The 24,824-nt window shown below is 45.3% G+C and overlaps 1 protein-coding gene across 1 annotated transcript in view; it reads right to left on the bottom strand.

Annotated features, from left to right (window-relative positions):
* The window catches only part of kcnk17 (potassium channel, subfamily K, member 17), a 45,179-nt gene extending 23,394 nt beyond the window's left edge, over positions 1–21,785 (bottom strand). Inside the window, exon 1 of the mRNA XM_068028598.1 lies at positions 21,573–21,785. Coding sequence (XP_067884699.1) covers positions 21,573–21,785 — 213 coding nt within the window. The remainder of the gene's footprint in view (positions 1–21,572) is intronic.
* Between the last annotated feature and the right edge of the window lie 3,039 nt (positions 21,786–24,824).

Genomic DNA, 24,824 nt, shown 5'->3' with positions numbered 1-24,824 from the left:
GAGCTTTTTGAGGAAGTAACAAGGAGGATTGATGAGGGTGGTGCAGTGGATGTGGTCTACATGGATTTTAGTAAGGCATTTGACAAGGTCCCACATGGCAGACTGGTCAGTAAAGTGAAAGCCCATGGGATACAGGGGAAGGTGGTAGGTTGGATCCAGAATTGGCTCAGTGACAGGAAGCAAAGGGTAGTAGTTGACGGATGTTTTTGTGAATGGAATGTGGTTTCCAGTGGTGTTCCACAGAGCTCAGTGTTGGGTCCCTTGCTGATTGTGGTATATATTAATGATTTGGACATAAATGTGGGAGGCATGATTGGGAAATTTGCTGATGACACAAAAATTGTCGGTGTAGTTAACAGTGAGGAGGAGAGTCATGGACTCCAGTGGTTTAGTTGAGTGGATGGAAAAGTGACAAATGGAATCCAATTCTGAGAACTGTGAGGTGATGCATTTGGGAGGGCAAATAAAGCGAGGGAATAGACAATAAACGGGAAGATATTGAGAGGTGTAGAAGAAGTGAGACACCTTGCAGTGCATGTCCACAGGTCCCTGAAGGTGGCAGGACAGGTGGATAGAGTGGTGAAGAAGGCATATAGATTGCTTTCCTTTATTGGCCGAGGTATAGAGTACAAAAGCAAGGATGTGATGCTGAAGCTGTATAGAGCGCTGGTTAGGCTGCAGCTGGAGTATTGTGTGCAGTTTTGGTCACCACATTACAGGAAGGACATAATTGCTCTGGAGAGAGTACAGAGGAGATTTACAAGAACGTTGTCAGGGCTTGAGGGTTGCAGCTATGAGGAAAGATTGGATAGGTTGGGGTTATTTTCCCTGGAATTGAGGAGGCTGAGGGGTGACTTGATTGAGGTGTACAAAATTATGAGGGGCCTAGATAAAGTAGACAGAAAGGACCTGTTTCCCCTGGCGGGGAGGCTGGTTACCAGGGGACACAGATTTAAGGTGATTGGTAGAAGGATTAGAGGGGACATAAGGAGAAACTTTTTCACACAGAGGGTGGGGAGTGTCTGGAATTCACTGCCAGGATCGGTGGTGGAGGCAGAGACCCTCAATTCTTTTAAAAGGTACCTGGACATGCACCTCAGGTACTGTAACCTACGGGGCTATAGACCAGGTGCTGGAAGGTGGGATTAGTTTGGGTGGATAGTTTATTCGGCCGGCGTGGACAGATGGGCTGAATGGCCTCCTTCTGTGCTGTATTTTATTCTATGTTCTATGTTCTAAACCCCTCACCCCACAGTAACTGGAGTATAAACTGTGGAGGTAATTTTCACTATCACCAACTGGATTGCCTGCGCATGGTACAACTTGGCCATATTTTAATAGCATGTTTAAGCTGAAAAAAGACAAAATACTAGGGCTTAATGACAGACATCCCAGAATTCTGAGGTGATGGAGGAAATTGCTGAGGTCCTCGAAAATATAGCCCAATTTTAACATGGGACGCTGATCAGGCAAGTGGGGCCTGAAGAGGGTGGCAAACCATCTGACCCCACCCACCCAGCGCAGTGTTAACCTCAGGAGATGTTAACTCCTGGGCTCTCTCTGGCACAAATCAGTCCCCAAACCTGAAAACAGCGGGATGCCTTACAGATTGGCAGGCAGGAGCAGATTTTCAGGCGGCAGGAGGTCGCTGCTCGGGGCACGACAGAACAATTTGCAGCAGTCAGCGAAGGGAAGGGGAGGGGAGGTGTAGGGTGTGGGGAGATTGGGAGGGCATTACATTTGGAGGAGGGAAGTTGGGGAAATACTGCTGCTTCTCTCGGCACACAAGGAAACTAAAATAAATTAATTATTTTAATCTTTTTGGGCTTCTTATGGCCCCAGTTCTGCTTGCCACCAGGTTGGCTTGATGAGAAAGCTGCAATGGCTTCCCAGCACAGGCCTCCAGTTAATTTGGAGTCATTATTGGGGCCTGATGTGCATTTTTAAAGCAGGATTCCGCAGCCGTCCTGACGTGTCCAACTTTCCTGGTAAAAACAATGGGTTTAAATTACATCCTATGAGAAGGCATTGGGATTGAAGGGATAAATCACTATCCTAATTTTAACAGGATTATAATCTATCAGGCCTCTTGAGTGTGGGTGTGCCAGAGGATTAAAGATTGTCCAACGTAGTGCCTAATTTTAATAAAGAGAGACAGAGTTAATCCAAGTAACTACAGGCCAGTTAGCTTAATGTCTGTGGTACAGAAAGTTTTGGAGTCTCATTAAAGATGATATTACCAAATACCTAGATAAAGAGAAACTAATTATCCAGCATGGATTTCAAAATGGATGATCGTCAAATCTCATAAAATTCTTTGAAGAGATGGGGAAAATGCAGTGGATGTGGTGTAAATGGACTTTAGAAAAACCCTTGTCAAGGTCGTGCATGGAAGATTACTGGAGTATATTAAGGGGTATGGAATTAGGGCATAATAAAAAACTGGAGAGGGAGAAGCGGGGGCAGAGTGGAGATTTAAAAAGCATGCCAAAAGGTCGGAGGCCAGAGAGAGAGCAGCGGGGGCAGAGTGGGTGAAAAAAAATCGAAAAGTGACATTAGAGTGATGTCTCAATCAACAGAGAGAGCAGGGAGACAGAAAGACAGCTGGGGTGAGATTACTGGTAAGCTTTTCATACAAAAAAAACCACAAAAAAATTGGCATGTATTATCATTTACACCGAGTTGCCCAAGTTATCCACTATGCACACAACTGTTCTCATGCATTAGTAGTTCATCATTCTTGTCAGTCTTTGCACATGCATTGCAAACATAGTCATTAAATCATGCCAGTCTCTGGTGTGTGTGCGCGTTGTCATTGGTTGCTCATCTGATTGATTTTCCTTCTCTGGGGAGTGTCGTTCCCTTGTCACTTATTGCCATGGTAATTTGTTGTTCCATTTCCATTGTTGGGGTGCTGCGGACCTCTGGGACTGATGGTTGATCTGTGGTCCATGCAGTTGATAAGTTCTCATCTTCCTGATTAGCCACCTGCCGTGAAGGAACAGCTTCTCCAGTTGTGCGTGTGTGCCTGTATTTGTGATGATATCTTGGGTCCTTCACTTCCACCACATACGATCGAGGTGACTGCTCTACGCAGGTCCCAGTGTTGCCACTTGGGCGGACTCTTGTTGAGCGTGTTGAAGGTTTGTACTCTGACTGGCTCTCCAATGCTCAATTCTGGCAATGCTTCAACAGTTTTGTCAAAATGAAATTTGGCTTTCTGCCATTTCACCTTGATTTTGTCTGCCTGCTCTGTGGAATCCGAGTGCTCCTTCCCCACAGCCTCCACCTTGGGCACCTGAGCAGGCAACTGCCAGATCTTCCTCTTCCTCTCCGCCTATATGACTCGCATCAACTTGCGACTGGCAAAGGCGTTCTCGTTCCAGCGCCGGCGCCCGCTCCTGTAGGCCATCTCCTGGGTTTTATCTTTTTGCATGTTGAGGGTTACCAGTCCAAGTTTTAGAATTGCTTCTGCTGAGATGAGTGGCTTTTGCTTGCTGTCTATGATTTGGAACTCCAGATCTTGGTTCTTGTCATTACAGCGTAACTTGTCCTCTTGGCACTAGTTTGGTGCCATAATATAGCGTCAACCTCACTTTTGAGGGCTTCATATTGAGCCACTTCACACAGGTCTGTGAAGTTCATGATGTTGCATGACACCTGGCACTTTATGTTGACTTGATATTCTCCTTCTGCAGTCATCATTCCAACAGTCACAAACCATTTATCAACGATTTACCTGTTTGAAGCAACCCATTGTATGTTGTATATTGATTCATCAAAATCTTCGGCTGATGTCTCTCCAGTGGCCATCTGTACCTGCTTGTTGAGCTTTCTTCTAGCCAAGCACTTGTGTGCAAAATGATTCAGCTTCTTGCAGTGAGAACACTGCTCTCCCCACACTGGACGTGCCTTCTTTTCCTGTGCATGATGTCCTTTGCAGCATTTGTATCCTGCCCTTTGTCCGTGATCTTTCTGCCCTTGCGGCCTAGAATATCTATCAGCATAAAGCAAGTTTCATTTCATCTCATCTGACGCATTAACAAAAAACTTTTTTTCTTCCTTTCAGATGTCAAGGAATGCAAGCTCGAGCAGCTGATGGGGACCAATGTTCCTCCAGATTCTCCTTCCCCTTCACTTCCCTCTGACCCCACCCCTTCTGATCTGACCCCTTGCCGTGTATTCACTATATCCTCTGACCGCCCCGTCTCTGACGCTGAACGTTCTGTACTCAGCAAAGGTCTCAGCTTTATCCCCTTACGTCCCCACCTCAATGACTTTCGCGCTTGCACGACGTTGAGCTCTTCCGTCGCCTCCGCCTCCAGGCTCACTTCTTTGACCAGGAGTCCTCCCCCTGACCACCAGACCCATTCACCCGCCACCAGCATTCTCCCTCTACCTGGACCCCTCCCCCTGGCTTCTTACCCGCTCTTGATCTTTTCATTGAAAACTGTCGGCGAGACATTGGTCATCTCAATTTCTCTGCCCCCCTCACTCACTCTAACCTGTCCCCCTCTGAACTTGAGGCACTCCGTTCTCTCAGGTCAAACCCCAACATGGTCATCAAATCTTCAGACAAGGGTGGTGCTGTTGTTACATGGCGTACTGACCTCTACCTTGCAGAGGCTCAGTGCCAACTCACAGACACTTCTTTCTACCTCTGGACCATGACCCCACCACCGAACATCAAACTACTGTCCACAGGACTGTCACTGACCTCATCTCCTCTGGAGATCTTCCCTCTGCAGCTTCCAACCTCATAGTTCCGCAACCCCGGACAGCCTGCTTCTACCTCCTTACCAAAATCCACAAACAGGACTGTCCTGGCAGGCCTATTTTGTCAGCCTACTCCTGCCCCACTGAACTTATTTCATCCTATCTTGACTCTATCTTTTCTCCGCTGGTCCAGTCTCTTCCCACCTACATCTCTTCTGACGCCCAACGTTATTTTGACAATTTCCAGTTTCCTGGCCCCAACCGCCTCCTCTTCACTATGGACGTCCAATCTCTCTACACCTCCATCCCCCACCAGGACGGTTTGAGGGCGCTCCGTTTTTTCCTTGAACAGAGGCCCAACCAGTCCCCATCCACTACCACCCTCCTCTGCCTGGCTGAACGTGTTCTCACATTGAACAACTTCTCCTTCAACTCCACTCACTTCCTTCAAGTAAAAGATGTTGTTTTGGGTACCCACATGGGTCCTAGTTATGCCTGTCTTTTTGTGGGATATATCGAACATTCGTTGTTCCAGTCCTACTCAGGCCCCCTCCCCCAACTCTTGTTCTGGTACATTGATGACTGTATCGGTGCCGTTTGCTGCTCCCGCCCCGAACTGGAAAACTTTCTCAACTTTGCTTCTAATTTCTACCCTTCTCTCATTTGTACATGGTCCATCTCCGACACTTCCCTTCCCTTCCTCGACTTCTTTGTCTCCATCTCTGGGGATAGGCTGTCTACTAATATCCATTATAAGCCCACCGACTCCCACAGCTACATCGACTGCACTTCTTCACATCCTGCCTCCTGTCAGGACTCCATTCCATTCTCCCAGTTTCTGACGCATCTGCTCTGATGATGCTACCTTCCATGACAGTGCTTCTGATATGTCTTCCTTTTTTCTCAACCGAGGATTCCCCCCTACTGTGGTTGACAGGGCCCACAACCGTGTCTGGCCCATTTCCCGCAGCTCTACCCTAACCCCTTCCCCTCCCTCCCAGAACCGCGACAGTGGACAGTTAACAGTGAGGTGTCTTGGGTTACAGGAAGATATTGACGGGATGGTCAAATGGGCAGAAAAGTGGCAGATGGAATTTAACCCTGAAAAGTGTGAGTTGATACACTTTGGAAGGAGTAATGTGACACGGAAGTATTCAATGAATGACCTGACACTGGGAAGTTCCGAGGAACAAAGGGACCTTGGCGTGTTTGTCCGTAGATCTCTGAAGGCAGAAGGGCAGGTTAATAGGGTGGTGAAAAAGGCATATGGGACACTTCCCTTTATCAATCGAGGCATAGATTACGAAAGCAGGGAGGGCATGTTGGAGTTGTATAGAACTTTGGTAAGGCCACAGCTGGAGTACTGTGTGCAATTCTGGTCGCCACATTATAGGAAGGAAGTGATTGCACTGGAGGGGGTGCAGAGGCGATTCACCAGGATGGTGCCTGGGATGGAACATTTAAGCTATGAAGAGAGGTTGGATAGGCTTGGGTTGTTTTCACTGGAGCAGAAAAGACTGAGGGCTGACCTGATCGAGGTGTACAAGATTATGAGGGGCATGGACAGGGTGGATAGGGAGTAGCTGTTCCCCTTAGTTGAAGGGTCAGTTACGAGGTGACACAAGTTTAAGGTGAGGGCAGGAGATTTAAGGGGGATTTGAGGAAGAACTTTTTTACCCAGAGGGTGGTGACGGTCTGGAATGCACTGCCTGGGAGGGTGGTAGAGGCGGGTTGCCTCACATCCTTTAAAAACTACCTGAATGAGCACTTGGCACGTCATAACATTCAAGGCTATGGGTCAAGTGCTGGCAAATGGGATTAGGTAGATAGGTCAGGTGTCTTGACTGCATCGGTGCAGACTCGATGTGCCTAAGGGCCTCTTCTGCACTGTATTATTCTGTGCTACTGTGACAGGGTTCCCCTTGTCCTCACTTTCCACCCCATCAGCCTCCATATCCAAAGGATCATCCTCCGCCATTTCCTCCATCTCCAGCGTGATGCCACTATCAAACGCATCTTCCCCTCCCTTCCACTGTCAGCATTCCGAAGGGATCGTTCCCTCCGCGACACCCTAGTCCACTCCTCCATTACCCCCACCACCTCGTCCCCTTCCCATAGCACCTTCCCTTGCAGTTGCAGGAGGTGTAATATCTGCCCATTTGCCTCCTCTCTCCTCACTATCCCAGGCCCCAAACACTCCTTTCAGGTGAAGCAGCGATTTACTTGTCCTTCTTTCAATGTAGTATACTGCATTCGCTGCTCACAATATGGTCTCCTCTACATTGGGGAGACCAAACGCAGACTGGGTGACCACTTTGCGGAACACCTCCGCTCAGTCCGCAAGCAGGACCCCGAGCTCCCAGTTGCTTGCCATTGCAACACTCCCCCCGCTCTCATGCTCACATCTCTATCCTCGGCTTGCTGCAGTGTTCCGGTGAACATCAACACAAGCTCGAGGAACAGCATCTCATTTACCGATTATGCACACTGCAGCCTGCTGGACTGAACATTGAGTTCAATAATTTCAGAGCATGTCGGGCCCCCCATTTTTCTTTTTTCTTTTTTTTTTGTGTGTTTATTTTATTTCATCTTAGTTTGTTCAGTGTGCTTACCCACTTTTTTCATGTTTGTACTTGCTGCTGTTCAATTTTCAGTCCATTAACACCCTATCTGTACTAATGCTTTGTCTTTCAACACACCATTAACATATTGTTTGCCTTTGCTCCATGACTTCTGGTCAGCTATTCTGTGACCTTGTCCTATCTACACCTTCTCCTTTGTTATCTCTTGCCCCACCCCCGCTTTACTTGCTTATAACCTTTTACATTTCTAATATTTGCCAGTTCTGAAGGGTCGCTGACCTGAAACGTTAACTCTGCTTCTCTCTCCACAAATGCTGCCAGACTTGCTGAGTATTTCCAGCATTTCTTGTTTTTATTTCAGATTTCCAGCATCCGCAGTATTTATGCTTTTACTATTATAGCATAATGCAAGGCCTGGTTTGTTCTGCCATGAATATGCTGTAACTGCTGATTTACAACCTCAGTGCTTCTGCACACGTCAATCACTCTCCTGAGAATCAGTTTCTCCTCTCTCAGTAGATGTGCGCTCACTGTGGAATCTCTTATGCCTCCTACAATCCTGTCTTTAATTAGATCATCTTTGGTTGCGCAAATTCACAGGATTCTGCACGTTGCGTTAATGCAGTCACATATTGGTCAATGGACTCTCTTTCATCTTGGGCCCTAATGTTGAACACATACCGTTCATAGGTTACATTCACTTGGAGTTCAAAGCGTGCCTTCAAGGCTTTCAAAATTTCTGATGCCTGTTTTTTTTGTTCTTCAGAGAGATTGAGGGTGGTATACACTTTGTAACAGTCTCTCCCCAACAGTGATAAAAGTGTAGCTACTCGCAGCTGCTCTGGTTTGTTAACTAAATCTGTTGCAATTTTGTAAGTTTGCCATTGCGAGAGGAAAAACTGCCAGTTCTGTTTCATATCACCTTTCATTTCAACCAGCACAGGCAGAGGAAAATTTGCAGCCATTGTTGTACCCTGTGCTTCAGCTGTTTCTTTGCTCCTTTTCTGTGGCTTCCAGTGGCTTTTAGCAGCTTTTAGCAGTTGTGACCATTCCTGTGGCCTTTGTTCCATAGCTGTGCTTCTAAATAGCTCGTCAACACTCAATCTCAGCTCCACTCTGACACCATGTTACGAGCTCAAAGGACACCAGTTTGGTGTGTACTGAGTCTTTATTGATGCTAACTGTAATGGCTGCCTACAGTCAGAGTGCCTCATGTTCGAGGTCACATAATTACGGCAAGCCAGGAGGCACACTGGTACAGTATTGCATTTCTATCCCAAACACGCAGGCTCCAATTGTGCTCTTAGGTGGATGTAGAAGATCCCATGGCACTATTCAAAGAAGTGCAGGTAAGCTGGCCAGCATTCATCCCTCAATCAACACCTAAAACAAGTAACCTGGCCAATTTAGTAAATTTGCTGTTTGTGGGACCTTACTTAAATTTGCCGTATTTCCTACATTAAAATGGTACTTCAAAAGTACTTCATTGATTCTAAAGCGCTTTGTGACTGCCTGAGGTTGTGAAAGGCACTATATACATGCACGTCTTTCCTTCTTATGATGTAGTTGATGGTTCATCCTATTTTCCTATTAACTCAAAGTTTCTTCAAACCTAAATAAAGGTAATTATAAGCGTATGAAAGCAGAGCTAGCTAAAGTGAACTGGGAAACTAGGTTAAAAGGTAGGACAGTAGAGATGCAGTGGCAGACTTTTAAGGAGACATTTAAAATCTTTCAGCAAAGATTTATCTCAGTGAGAAAGAAAGACTCTGAGAAGGATGCATCATCCGTGGCTAAATATGGAAGTTAAGGATAGTATCAAATTGATAGATACACTGTACGAATCTGCAAAGATTGGACAGATTTTAAGAACCAGCAAAGAATGACTAAAAAAAAATACAGGGAGAAAGTAGAGTATGAGAGAAAGCTAGCTAGTAATATAAAAACAAATAGTAAGAGTTTCTACAAGTATTTAAATAGGAAAAGAGTAACTAAAGCTAGTGTTGGTCCTCTCAAGGATGAGTCTGGGGAATTGATAATGGAAAACAAAGAAATGGCAGAGGCATTGAACAGGTATTTTGTGTCTGTTTTCACTGTAGAAGACATAGAAAACTTCCCAAAGATACTTGAAAATCAAGAGGTGAAATGACAGAGAAACTTAAAACAATCACCATCATCAGGAAAAGGTGCTGGGAAAACTATTAGACCTAAATGCTGACAAGTCCCCAGGACCAGATGGCCTATATCCTAGGGTCTTAAAAGAAATGGCTGCAGAGATAGTAGAGGCATTGGTTATAATGTTCCAAAATTCCTTAGATTCTGGAAGGGGCCCAGCAGATTAGAAAATAGCAAATATAACACCTTTATTCAAGGAAGGAGGGAGACAGAAAGCAGGAAACTATAGACCAGTTAGACTAACATCTGTCATAGGGAAAATGCTAGAATCTATTATTGAGGATACAGCAGAATACTTAGAAAATCATAATGGGATCAGAGAGAGTCAACATGGCTTTGTGAAACAGTTTGTAAACTGCTCTGAAGCAGTTCAGAGAAGGTTTACTTGACTGATTGCAGGGATGAAAGGCTTATCTTATGAAGAAAGGTTGAACAGGTTGGGCCGATACACATTGGAGTTGAGAAGAATGAGAAGTGATTTTATTGAAACATATAAGATCCTGAGGGGACGGGGAAGATATTTTCTCTTGTTGGGGAGAGTAGAATTAGGGGACACAGTTTAAGATGGAGATGGGGAGAAATCTTTTCTCAGAGAGGGGTTGTTAGTCTGTGGAATTCTCTTCCTCAGAAAGCAGTGGAGGCTGGTTCATTGAATTTATTTAAGGCTGAATTAGATTTTTGATGGCTAAGGAGTCAAGGGTTGTTGGCTGTGGCGGGGTGGGGGGGGGGGGGGGTGGTGGGGGGTGGTTGCAGACAGGAAGGTAGAGTTGAGACCACTGCTAGATCAGCCATGGTCTTATCCAATGGTGGAGCAGGCTTGAAGGGCCAAATGGCCTACTCCTGCTCCTAAGTCCTATGTAAAAGCATAGATACACCTTTGACCATCACAATTAACCTTTCCTCTTTGCAGCAGGGTTTTGTTGCATCGGCAGTACCAGTCTACTGCTTGCTGATTTGCTGATGGACATTTCCTATCTGTGTCAAGTGTCTTCCAGATACTATCTGTATCTTCCCAACCCCAAACTCACGGTGTGTTGTAAAATAAACACAACAACAGAAATAGACCTGAAAAACATTTTACGCCACAATGAACAGGGGAGCCTATGAAGCTTTCAGCAACAATACAACGGACAGCAAAATGTGAAATTTCGCTGACACAGTCACATGCTGCCTGCTTTACAGCCTTGCATATTTAGAAAGGGATTTGTGTTTGTGTACAGTAGAGTTTGTCTAAGTAGATGTCTGATATGTGTTTGCTTCAGGAGATACTCTAGGATGGATGTTTAGTGAGCGCATGAAACAGGAAATACTTCAAAGTGATTTGTCCTTCTGCTGCTGATGTTGCATCTTATCAGTAATAATTCGCCAAAGACATTATGAACAGCTCAGGTGAAATGTGTACTACCCAGTATGGTAACTGGGCCTAACTCAGACAACAGCTCATTGATGCTCCATGCTGGCGCCACCCAACCTATGTTATTGTTAACTCACTACGGGACCTCTGACAATAACTCTGGATTCCTTCCTATTTTCTCCTATTTCCTATCAGGTTTTTATGTATCCTAATTCTAATGTAACCAGATCTATGTAACTTGAAATTTCCCTGAGTCCATTTGTGTGTGCATTTTGGCTCTTTTTTTATTTTTTCATGGCATGTGGGCGTCGCTGGCTAGGCCAGCATTTATTGCCCATTCCTAATTTCCCTTGAGAAGGTGGTGAGCTGCCTTCTTGAATGGCTGCAGTCCTTGGAGTGTGAGCACACCCACAGTGCTGTTAGGAAGGGAGTTCCAGGATTTTGACCCAGAAACGGTGAATGAATATTGATATACTTCCAAGTCAGGATGGTGTATGGCTTGGAGGGGAACTTGAGGTGATGGTGTTCCATGCATCTGCTGCCCTCGTCTTTCTAGGTGGTAGAGGTCGCAGGTTTGGAAGATGCTGTTGAAGGAGCCTTAGTAAGTTGCTACAGTGCATCTTATAGATGGTACACAGTGCTCCCACTGTGCATCAGTGGTGGAGGGAGTGACTGTTGAAGGTGGTGGATGGGGTGCCAATCAAGCAGGATGGTGTCGAACTTCTTGAGTGTTGTTGGAGTTACACACATCCAGGCAAGTACAGAGCATTCCATCACGCTCCTGACTTCTGCGTTGTAGATGGTGGACATAGGAAGGAAGGAACAAAGGAATATAGGAGCAGGAGTAGGCCATTCAGCCTATCAAAGAAACATAGAAAATAGGAGCAGGAGTAGGCCATTCGGTCCTTCAAGCCTTCTCCGCCATTCATGATGATCATGGCTGATCATCCAACTCAGTAACCTGTTCCCGCTTTCCCCCTATATCCTTTGATCCCTTTCGCCCCAAGAGCTGTATCTAACTCCTTCTTGAAAACATACAATGTTTTGGCTTCAACTGTGGTAGCGAATTCTACAAGTTCACCACTCTCTGGGTGAAGAAATTTCTCCTCACCTCATTCCTGAAAGGTTTACCCCGTATCCTTAGACTATGACCTTTGGTTCTGGACTCCCTCACCATCGGGAACATCCTAACAAGCCTGTTCTGCCATTCAATTAGATCATGGTTGATCATCTACTTCAACATCACTTTCCTGTGCTATCCTCATCCCTTGATGTCATGAGTATGCAGATATCTATCGATTTCTGCCTTGAACATGCTCAATGATGGAGCTTCCACAGCCCTCTGGGGTAGAGAATTCCAAAGATTCACCACGCTCTGAGTGAAGAAATTCCTCCTCATCTCAGTCTTAAATGGCCTACCTCTTATTCTGAGACTATGTCCTCTGGTTCTAGACCCACCAGGCAGGGGAAACATCCTATCCACTTCCACCCTGCCACGCCCTGTAAGAATTTTGTAAGTTTCAATGAACAGGCTTTTGGGAGTCAGGAAGTGAGTTACTCGCGGCAGAATTCCCAGCCTCTGACCTGCTCTTGTAGCCACAATATTTATATGCCTGGCCCAGTTCAGTTTCTGGTCTATGGTAACCCCTAGGATGTTGATAGTGTGGGATTCAATGATGGTAATGCCATTGAATGTCAAGTGGACTTGGTTGGATTCTCTCTTGTTGGAGATGGTTATTGCCTGGCACTTGTGTGGAATGAATGTGACTTTCCACTTATTAGCCCAAGCCCAATGTTGTCCAGGTCTTGCTGCATATGGAAACGGATTGCCTCAGTATCTGAGGAGTGCCGAATATTGTAAAACCATCAGCGAACATCCCCACTTCTGACCATATGATGAACGAAGATCACTGATGAAGCAGGCCTGTTTCTGTGCTGTAAAACTCTATGACTCTATGATTGGGCTGAGGACGCTACTCTGAGGAATTCCTGCCTTGATGTCCTGGGACTCAGATGATTGACCTCCAACAATCACAACCATCTTCCTTTGTGTTGGGTATAACTTCAACCAGCGGAGAGTTTTCCTTCTGATTCCCATTGATTCCAGTTTTGCGAGGGCTCCTTGATGCCACACTCTGTCAAATGTTGCCTTGATGTCAAGGGCAGTCACTCTCACCTCAGCTGGGCTGCTGCACATGACCTGAGCCCATCACTCTACTTCCACTTATTTTCTTTATTTTTAACTTCTATTCTCTTTACCCATCCTAGACCACTCACTTCTATCGTCATGCTTCTCTATTACTCTATTCTCTGGTACTCTGCCTTCCCAATTCCCTACCACAACCCTTCAGTACTCCTCAATCTTTCTGCTCTCTTGTGGCCTTCCCAGGCTTGACTAATTCTTACAGAAGCCTACAGCTTCCCTCTGTGCCTCTTTCGGCATCCTCTGATGGGCTTATCAAGGCACTTGGCACTGACTCATTATGAGGAGCAACTCCATTCCGCTCTCTCATCATCCTTTCCAGTGCACCCACTTGTGACTAACCTTGCGAATCTTCTTCGTGTTCAACTCACCCTTCCCACTGCTGACCCTGTGGACTCTGCGAGCAGATCAGCTCTCACCACTCTTCGATGCATCTCCCTCCAGAATGCCTGTTCACTTGTGAATAAGGACCTGGTCATCCATGAACATATTGTGGATGATTGCACTGACATCAGGGCCTTTTCGAGGGGTGATGACACCTTTCCCTTAATGAAATCTTCCCACCTGGCTACATCTTCCACCACTTGCCCTGCCAAGACGTGGTGGTGGTGTGGTGCTTATCACCTGATCATACCTCGGCTTGACCCCTTACTCCTCTGGCACCTTGTCCTCCTTTGAGCATCTCACCTTGTTCCACCACTCGCATCTCTCTTTCAAAATCATTGTCCTCTACTGCCCTCCCAAGAATTATTTAAAAAAATTCTCACCAAGATATCTTCATTGCTTTCCTCCATCAGCCTCTGCAGCAATTTTAAAAAAAAATTCTTTCATGGGATGTGGGCGTCGCTGGCTAGTCCAGCATTTATTGCCCATCTCTAATTGCCCTTGAGAAGGTGGTGGTGAGTTGCCTTCTTGAAGCGTTGCAGTCCATGTGAGGTCCACTGTGTTGTTAGGAAGGGAGTTCCAGGATTTTGAACAAGCGACAGTGAAGAAACGGCGATATAGTTCCAAGACAGGATGGTGTGTGACTTGGAGGGGAACCTTGCAGGTGATGGTGCTCCCATGCATTTGCTGCCCTTGTCCTTCTAGTTGGTAGAGGTCGCGGGTTTGGAAGGTGCTGTCTAAAGAGCCTTGGTGCATTGCTGCAGTGCATCTTGTAGATGGTACACACTGCTGCCACTAGATAATGAAGTCAGCGTGACTAAGGGAAAGAGTAGGCAGGGAGCAGATGATGTACGCAAAGGGACTGGTGGTCTGAGGTGCATTTGTTTTAATGCAAGGAGTGTAGTAGGTAAGGCAGATGAACTTGGGGCTTGGATTAGTACCTGGGAGTATGATGTTATTGCTATGACTGAGACTTGGTTGAGGGAAGGGCACGATTGGCAACTAAATATCCCAGGATATCGATGCTTCAGGCGGGATAGAGAGGGAGGTAAAAGGGGTGGAGGAGTTGCATTACTGGTCAAAGAGGCGATCACAGCTGTGCTGAAGGAGGGCACAATGGAGGACTCGAGCAGTGAGGCAATATGGGTAGAACTCAGAAATAGGAAGGGTGCGGTAACAATGTTGGGGCTGCACTACAGGCCTCCCAACAGCGAGCGTGAGATAGAGGTACAAATATGTAAACAGATTATGGAAAGATGTAGGAGCAACAGGGTGGTGGTGATAGGAAATTTTAATTTTCCCAACATTGACTGGGATTCACTTAGTGTTAGAGGTCTAGATGGAGCAGAATTTGTAAGGAGCATCCAGGAGGGTTTTCGAGAGCAGTATGTAAATAGTCCAACTCGGGAAGGGGCCATACTGGACCTGGTGTTGGGGAATGAGCCCGGCCAGGTGGTTGAAGTTTCAGTAGGGGACTACTTTGGGAATAGTGATCACAATTCTGTAAGTTTTAGAATACTCATGGACAAAGACGAGAGTGCTCCTAAAGGAAGAGTGCTAAATTGGGGGAAGGCCAACAATACCAAAATTCGGCAGGAGCTGGGGAATGTAGATTGGGAGCAGCTGTTTGAAGATAAATCCACATTTGATATGTGGGAGGCTTTTAAAGAGAGGTTGATTAGCGTGCAGGAGAGACATGTTCCTGTGAAAATGAGGGATAGAAATGGCAAGATTAGGAAACCATGGATGACAGGTGAAATTGTGAGACTAGCTAAGAGGAAAAAGGTCTAGGAGGCTGAAGAAAGACGAAGCTTCGAAAGAATATCGGGAATGTAGGACCAATCTAAAACGAGGAATCAAGAGGGCTAAAAGGGTCATGAAATATCTTTAGCAAACAGGGTTAAGGAAAATCCCAAAGCCTTTTATTTATATGTAAGGAGCAAGAGGGTAACTAGAGAAAGGATTGGCCCACTCAAGGACAAAGGAGGAAAGTTATGCGTGGAGTCAGAGAAAATGGGTGAGATTCTGAACGAGTACTTTGCATCGGTATTCACCGAGGAGAGGGACATGACGGATGTTGAGGTTAGGGACAGATGTTTGATTACTCTAGGCCAAGTCGGCATAAGGAGGGGGAAGTGTTGGGTATTCTAAAAGGCATTAAGGTGGACAAGTCCCCAGGTCCGGATGGGGTCTATCCCAGGTTACTGAGGGAAGCGAGAGAGGAAATAGCTGGGGCCTTAACAGATATCTTTGCAGCATCCTTAAACACGGGTGAGGTCCCGGAGGACTGGAGAATTGCTAATGTTGTCCCCTTGTTTAAGAAGGGTAGCAGGGAAAATCCAGGTAATTATAGACCGGTGAGCCTGACGTCAGTGGTAGGGAAACTGCTGGAGAAGATACTGAGGGATAGGATCTATTCCCATTTGGAAGAAAATGGGCTTATCAGTGATAGGCAACATGGTTTTGTGCAGGGAAGGTCATGTCTTACCAACTTAATAGAATTCTTTGAGGAAGTGACAAAGTTGATTGATGAGGGAAGGGCTGTAGATGTCATATGCATGGACTTCAGTAAGGCGTTTGATAAGGTTCCCCATGGTAGGCTGGTGGAGAAAGTGAAGTCGCATGGGGTCCAGGGTGTACTAGCTAGATGGATAAAGAACTGGCTGGGCAACAGGAGACAGAGAGTAGTAGTGGAAGGGAGTTTCTCAAAATGGAGACGTGTGACCAGTGGTGTTCCACAGGGATCCGGGCTGGGACCACTGTGGTTTGTGATATACATAAATGATTTGGAGGAAAATATAGGTGGTCTGATCAGCAAGTTTGCAGACGACACTAAGATTGGTGGAGTCGCAGATAGTGAAGGGGACTGTCAGAGAATACAGCAGAATATAGATAGATTGGAGAGTTGGGCAGAGAAATGGCAGATGGAGTTCAATCAGGGCAAATGCGAGGTGATGCATTTTGGAAGATCCAATTCAAGAGTGAACTATACAGTAAGTGGAAAAGTCTTGGGGAAAATTGATGTACAGAGAGATTTGGGTGTTCAGGTCCATTGTTCCCTGAAGGTGGCAACGCAGGTCAATAGAATGGTCAAGAAGGCATACGGCATGCTTTCCTTCATCGGACGGGGTATTGAGTACAAGAGTTGGCAGGTCATGTTACAGTTGTATAAGACTTTGGTTCGGCCACATTTGGAATACTGCGTGCAGTTCTGGTCGCCACATTACCAAAAGGATGTGGATGCTTTGGAGAGGATGCAGAGGAGGTTCACCAGGATGTTGCCTGGTATGTAGGGCGCTAGCTATGAAGAGAGGTTGAGTAGATTAGGATTATTTTCATTAGAAAGGCGGAGGTTGAGGGAGGACCTGATTGAGGTGGACAAAATCATGAGAGGTATAGACAGGGTGGATAGCAAGAAGCTTTTTCCCAGAGTGGGGGATTCAATTACTAGGGGTCACGAGTTCAAAGTGAGAAGGGAAAAGTTTAGGGGGGATATGCGAGGAAAGTTCTTTGCGCAGAGGGTGGTGGGTGCCTGGAACGCGTTGCCAGCGGAGGTGGTAGACGCGGGCACGATAGCGTCTTTTAAGATGTATCTAGACAGATACATGAATGGGCAGGAAGCAAAGAGATACAGACCCTTAGAAAATAGGCGACAGGTTTAGATAGAGGATCTGGATCGGCGCAGGCCTGGAGGGCCGAAGGGCCTGTTCCTGTGCTGTAATTTTCTTTGTTCTTTGTTCACTGTGTGTTGGTGGTGGAGGGAGTGAATATTTGTGGATGGTGTGCCAATCAAGCGGGCTGCTTTGTCCTGGATGGTGTCGAGCTTCTTGTGTTTTGTTGGATCTGCACCCATCCAGACAAGTGGAGAGGGAAGGGCGGTGGATGTTGTCTATCTGGACTTTAGTAAAGCCTTTGACAAGGTCCCGCATGGCAGACTGGTGCAAAAGGCGAAGTCACACGGGATCAGAGGTGAGCTGGCAAGATGGATACAGAACTGGCTCGGTCACAGAAGACAGAGGGTAACAGTGGATGGGTGTTTTTCTGAATGGAGGGATGTGACTAGTGGTGTTCCGCAGGGATCAGTGCTGGGACCTTTGCTCTTTGTAGTATATATAAATGATTTGGAGGAAAATGTAGCTGGTCTGATTAGTAAGTTTGCGGACGACACAAAGGTTGGTGGAGTTGCGGATAATGATGAGGATTGTCAGAGGATACAGCAGGATATAGATTGGTTGGAGACTTGGGCGGAGAAATGGCAGATGGAGTTTAATCCGGACAAATGTGAGGTAATGCATTTTGGAAGGTATAATGCAGGTGGGAGGTATACAGTAAATGGCAGAACCCTTAGGAGTATTGACAGGCAGAGAGATCTGGGCATACAGGTCCACAGGTCACTGAAAGTGGCAACGCAGGTGGATAAGGTAGTCAAGAAAGCATTCGGCATGCTTGCCTTCATCGGTCGGGGCATAGAGTATAAAAATTGGCAAGTCATGTTGCAGCTGTACAGAACCTTAGTTCGGCCACACTTAGAATATTGCGTGCAATTCTGGTCGCCACACTACCAGAAGGATGTGGAGGCTTTGGAGAGGGTACAGAGGAGGTTTACCAGGATGTTGCCTGGTCTGGAGGGCATTAGCTATGAGGAGAGGTTGGAAAAACTCGGATTGTTTTCACTGGAACGACGGAGGTGGAGGGGCGACATGATAGAGGTTTACAAAGTTATGAGCGGCATGGACAGAGTGGATAGTCAGAAGCTTTTTCCCAGGGTGGAAGAGTCAGTTACTAGGAGACATAGGTTTAAGGTGTGAGGGGCAAAGTTTAGAGCGGATGTGCGAGGCATGTTTTTTACACAGAGGGTGGTGAGTGCCTGGAACTTGCTGCCAGGGGAAGTGGTGGAAGCAGATACGATAGCGACGTTTAAGCGACATCTTGACAAATATATGAATAGGAAGGGAATAGAGGGATATGGGCCCCGGAAGTGCAGAAGGTGTTAGTTTTGGCAGGCATCAAGATTGGCGCAGGCTTGGAGGGCCGAATGGCCTGTTCCTGTGCTGTTCTTTGTTCTTTATTCCATCGCACTCCTGACTTGTGCCTTGTAGATGGTGGACAGGCTTTGGGGAGACAGGAGGTGAGTTACTCGCCGCAGGATTCCTAGCCTCTGACCTGCTCTTGTAGCCACAGTATTTATATGGCTACTCCAGTTCAGTTTCTGGTCAATGGTAGCCCCTAGGATGTTGATCGTAGGCGATTCAGAGATGGTACTGCCATTGAATGTCAAGGGGAGATGGTTAGATTCTCTCTTGTTGGAGATGGTCATTGCCTGGCACTTGTTTGGCGCGAATGTTACTTACCACTTATCATCCCAAGCCTGGATATTGTCCAGGTCTTGCTGCATTCTACATGGACTGCTTCAGTATCTGAGGTGTCGTGAATGGTATTGAACATTGTGCAATTATCAGTGAACATCCCCTCTTCTGACATTCTGATTGAAGGAAGGTCATTGACGGAAGCAGCTGAAGATGGTTGGGCCTGGAAATGACTTATCCTCAGTGATTTCAACCTCCATCTCAACTCATCATGTTCGCTCTCCTCTGAGTTCACTGCCCTCTTATCCTCCCTATATCTCACGCCATGTAAACTTCCCAATCCATCTTCACAGCCACCACTTTGACCTTGCCATCTCATGTGGTCTTGCTAATCCCATTTTATTAATTATAGATGAGGCCATCTCTGATCACTTCCTTGTATCATTCTCCACCCACATCACCCTTCCATGCCCCAACCCTACCTTTTTCTGTATCTATCCCTGGGGGGGGGAACCTATCCCCTAATTCACTTACAGCTGCACTTTTAAAATCCCAACTGTCTAGCCTTTGACCCTCCATTCGCCCCCTACAGTACTGAACTTCTCTTATCAAAGTCACAAATGACATCCTGTGTGACTATGACAAAGGTAAACTTTCCTTCTTCATCCTTTCCAACCTGTCTGCAGCCTTTGACATAGTTGACCACACCATTCTCCTCCAACACCTCGTCACCATCGTCCAGCTGGGTGGGGCTTCTCTCACTTGATTCCATTCTTATCTAGCCAGAGAATCACTTGCAATGGTTTCTCTTCTTGCTTCCAAACCATTGCCTTTGGTGTTCCTCAAGAATCTTTCCTTGGCCTCCTCCTGCTGCCCCTTGACAACATCCTCCAAAAGCACAGCATTAGTTTTCACATGTACACTGACGACACCCAGCTCTACCTTACCACCTCTCTCTTCCTCCACTGTTGCTAAATTATCAGACTGCTTATCCGACATCCAGTACTGAATGAGCAGAAATTTCCTCCAATTAAACATTGGGAAGACCGAAGCCATTGTTTTCGGTCCCCACTCCAAACTCCATTCCCTATCTCCCGACACCATCCCTCTGCCTGGCTGAAGTCTGAAATTAAACCAGGCTGTTCATAACCTTGGTGTCACTAGACCCTGAAATGAGCTTCCGACCTCATATTCTTGCCATCACTAAGACTGCTTATTACCACTTGCGTAACATTTCCTGAATTTGACCCTGTCTCAGCTCATCTGCTGCTGAAACCCTCATTCATGCTTTTGTTATCTCTAGACTTGACTATTCCAATGCACTCTTGATAGTCTCCCACATTCTACCCTTTGTAAACTTTGCTGCCTGTGTCTTAACTTGCACCAAGTCCCATTCACCTATCACCTCTGTGCTCACTGACCTACATTGGCTCCGAGTTCAGCAATGTCTTGATTTTAAAATTTTCATCCTTGTTTTCAAATCCTTCCATGGCTTGGCCCCTCCCTATCTCTGTAATCTCATCTACCCCACAACCCTCCGAGATATCTGTGTTCCTATAACACTGGCTTCTTGAACATCCCTGTTTTTAATCACCCCACAATAGGTGGCTGCGCCTTTAGTTGTCTAGGCCCGAAGCTCTGGAATACCCTCCTTACACCTACCTCTCCGCCTCACTTTCCTCCTTTACAATACTCCTTAACACCTAGCTTTTGATTACCTAGCTTTTGATCATCTGACCTAATATCTCTTTATGTGGCTCAGCATCATATTTTGTTTTATAATGCTCCTGTCAAGAGCCTTGGAATGTTTTATGATGTTAAAGGTGCTATATAAATATAAGTTGATGTTGTAGTACCAAGCAGGTAGACCCCAGTTTCAATTCCTAGCCTGAGCTAGGTTACCTAATCTCGGAGTGGTGTAATGGAACTACAATTAGCCACATTGACCCCTGAAGGTAGAAGAATCAGCCAGGGTTCACTCTCCTGATTATTATCCACCACCACCTCTGACCTCTTCCCCCTACCACTACCTCTGGAATCTGTTGCCAAAGCATGCAATCATGCATGTAAATGCATCAGGTGAGGAAAGGCTTAGCCTTTATAATGCTTCTCCTCATTCCCTGTCCTCCTCTCCACCCTCTACTTTCCCACCCCACCCCCCACCATGGGCAAACGGAAACCGTTCCACTGCCCAAGGAACTGCACCTCAACCAGGAATCCATACCGCCAGAAGAGAAAAACAGAAAAAAATAAGTAGCCTTGTTGCTATTAACACACAACCTCATAGAAATTCGACAAATTTGACCTGGGATTCAATGGGGTCAGGGTACATCATACTGCTGTGAGAACTGTGAATTTCATCATAACCCAAATTTACAACAGTATAAAACTTTGCCCTGTTTGAGTTACTGGAAAAACTCAGCAGGATCGCATTTTAAAATCATGCTGTGTTTTAATGTACCAAAAACTAGAAAACTCAATGCTGGTTAGCAGGCATAATCCTGAGGAATGCTCGGAATTTCCATCATTGGAGTGCATCTGCACTGTCAGTAAGTTGTTTAACTGACAAGCCCTTTGAAACAACCTATTGACACAAAAAGCATACAAGTTAGCATGGTACTTTGTAAGTATTTACCTCCTACACTAATCTTGCTCTTTAGCTAAAATTTCCCTGGTCTTCATTTAATCTAACCTCACTGAATTGTTCTAAACACATTCAAGAATCACGTAGCTATCTACAGTCTTGTGCTTTGAATTATTCTTAAAGTCCCCCCATCTCCCCAACCTCACTCCCCACTGACCCCACCCTCACACACACCACAGTCACCTTCTCTCAGTATTTTTCTGCTTACCTGCACAAACCTTTCCAGAGCTGGGCCATCCAGACAGCTGTAATTTGTAAGGAATTTGAGCTTTGCCAGTTGAAAGTTATTCCGAGTATAAGCCTCTGCCTGCTTCTCCAATGTTTGGAATACCGCAGCTCCAAGGAACAAGTAAACAAAATAACCCAACAGTATAATTACTGTCCAACTGACTCTGATACTGAGGACAACAAAGTAGGACATGGCTTTGGCAGTGTGTTAAAACCACTTCACCACTAACCATCAAGCACCAACTCACAGCTGGTTGAATCAGATAGGCTGAACTGTGGAGGTGCTCAATGTCACCTATGTGGTTTCAGATTACACTTTGCATCAGGAACGAAAGCACTCCTCTGTGCTTACTCTGTGCTAGCTGAACGTATTCAACAGATATTCAATCGATTTTCTTTTTTTTACAGGCCATTACACACCACTTACTTCACTCAGGCACTTGCTACTTAGCAGGACATGAAATCAGGGAACAGGTTCATTATGAGCAGATGGTCAATAGGATTGTCAGTCAGGATTTTATATTTTCGAACACAAATGTAGGATTCAGTGACTGGTTTTATAAGGTTATTAATAAACAGAAAAATAATGGTAAGTTTTTATTTTTAAACTCAAATTGTCAGCAGACTACAACATGCTCTTCATACACCTCACTCTGGTAAAACATGCATCCTCCAAGGCAGAAAAACCCAGGTTTCTCCAGTCCTTCCTCATAACTCAGATCCTTGACATCAGGGATTAGCTTTGTGGCTCTTTTGGTGTTAAAAGCTGAAAATTGTGTTGAACTGTGTAATGTGGGCACAACCCTTCTAATGTAATCAAGTGTTGCTGTAATCATCCTAAGATCATTACAGATTTGGAAAGCCATTCAACCCAGCTTAGTTCATCCACCCTGAAAGATCCTAAAGTCACTCCCCACCCTCTGCCTCCCCCCGCCAACCATTTTAACATCCAGTTATTTCTTAAAGCATTCCAGTGCTTTCACCTCGACTGCTCTTCCTAGAAGTCTATTTCATATATTAATCAGTTGTTTGGCCCAAGGCTCTGGAATTTCTACTCTCTGCCTCTCTCTCCTCCTTTAATATACTCCTTAAAACCTACCTCTGACCAAGCTTATGGTCATCTGTTCCAATATCTGCCTAAGTGGCTCAGTCCTTACTTCCCTCAGTATCCTTGGATGCATCTCATCCCATTCTGGTGACTTATCAACTTTAATTATAGGCAGCCTATCTAATACCTCCTCTTTATCAATTTTTAGCCCATTCAGTGTCTCAACTACCTCCTCTTCCATTATGACTTGGGCAGCATCTTCTTCCTTGCATCTTCCAGATGCAAAGTACTCAGAAGATACAAAAGAACATAAGAAATAGGAGCATAGGGTATGCCTGCTCCACCATTTAATACGACCATGGCTGATCTTTGGCTTCAACTCCACTTTCCCGCCTACTCCCCATATCCCTTGATTCCCTGGGAGACCAAAAATCTCAGCCTTAAATATATTCAACGATGGAACATCCACAACCCTCTGGGGTAGAGAATTCCAAAGATTCACAACCCTTTGAGTGAAGAAATTTCTTCTCACCTCAGTCCTAATTTATCAGCCCCTTAACCTGAGACGGTGCCCCCATGCTGTGGATTCCCCAGCCAGGAGAAACAATCTCTCAGTGTCTACCTTCTCAAGACGTTCAGAATCCTGTATGTTTCAATGAGATCACCTCTTATTGTTTTGAACTCCAGACAGTATAGGTCCAATTTACACAGCCTCTCATCATAGGACAACCCTCTCATTCAGGAACCAATCTAGTGAACCTCCACTATTCCACCTCCAAGGCAAGTCCAAGTATACTACATCTACTGGTTTCCCTTCATCTACCCTACTAGTTACATTCTCAAAAAACTCAAATAAGTTTCCCTTTCGTTAAACCATGTTGATTTTGTCTGATCATACTATGTCTTTCTAAGTGCATTGTTAAGAGTTCCATCACTTTTAACTTAGGTACTCTCCTCCTTTTTATATACTTGGAAAAGCTCTTAAAATCTGTTTTTATATTCCTGGCTAGTTTACACATTCTATTTTTTTTCTCTTTTTTATCAACTTTTTGGTGGCCCTTTGCTCGTTTCTAAAAGACTCCCAATTCTCAGGCTTACTGCTATTCTTTGCAACAAGGCTCTTCTTCTAATCTAATATTATGCTTAACTTCCTTAGTAAGCCAAGATGGATCTTTCTTGCTGAGATTTTGTATTTTTTTTTTAAAGTACTTTTTTTTGAACAGTTGGAACTTTTTTTTTTAAATGGTTCCCACTGTTTATTTACCGCCATACCTTTTAGTCTATTTACCCAATCAACCTTAGCCAGCTCTCCCATTCATACCTAAGCAGTTGGTTTTGCTTGAATTTAGATTTGTGTTTGGGACTGGAAATGTCTCTTTCAAACTTAATATGGAATTCAATTGTACTATGATCATTTTTTTCTAGTGGATTTTTTATTATGGAAACATACAACACAAGATTACAAGAAATAGGAGCAGGAGTAGACCATATGGTTCATCGAGCCTGCTCTGCCATTCAAAACGATCATGGCTGATCTTCGGATTCAACTCCACTTTCCCGCCCGCTCGCCATTGCCCTTGATTCCCTGAGAGACCAACAATCTGTCTATTCCAGCCTCAAATGTATTCAAAGATAGAGCATCCACAACCCTTTGGGATAGAGAATTCCAAAGATTCACAACCCTTTGAGTCAAGTAATTTCTCCTCATCTCAGTCCTAAATGATTGGCCCCTTATCCTGAGACAGTGCCTCCGTGTTTTAGATTCCCTGACCAGCGGAAATAATCTCTGAGAGTCTACCCTATCCAACCCCTTTAGAATCTTATATGTTTCAATAAGATCATCTCTCATTCTTCTAAACTCCAGAGAATACAGGCCAATTTACTTAGTCTCTCATCATAGGACAACTCCCTCATCCCAGGGACCAATCTAGTGAACCTTTGCTGCACTGCCTACAATGCAAATTTATCCTTTCTTAAATGTGGAGACCAGAACTGCACACAGTATTCCAGATGTGGTCTCACCAAAACCCTGTACAATTGCAGCAATACTTCCTTATTCCTGTACTCCAATCCCCTTGCAATAAAGGCCAATATGTTATTTGCCTTCCTAATTGCTTGTTGTACTTGCATATTAACTATCTGTGTTTCTTGTACAAGCACATCCAACTCTCTTTGAACATCGAT

This window comes from Heterodontus francisci, chromosome 3, assembly GCF_036365525.1.
Source record: "Heterodontus francisci isolate sHetFra1 chromosome 3, sHetFra1.hap1, whole genome shotgun sequence".
NCBI lineage: Eukaryota > Metazoa > Chordata > Chondrichthyes > Heterodontiformes > Heterodontidae > Heterodontus > Heterodontus francisci.
This window is presented reverse-complemented; position numbering and strand designations above follow the sequence as displayed.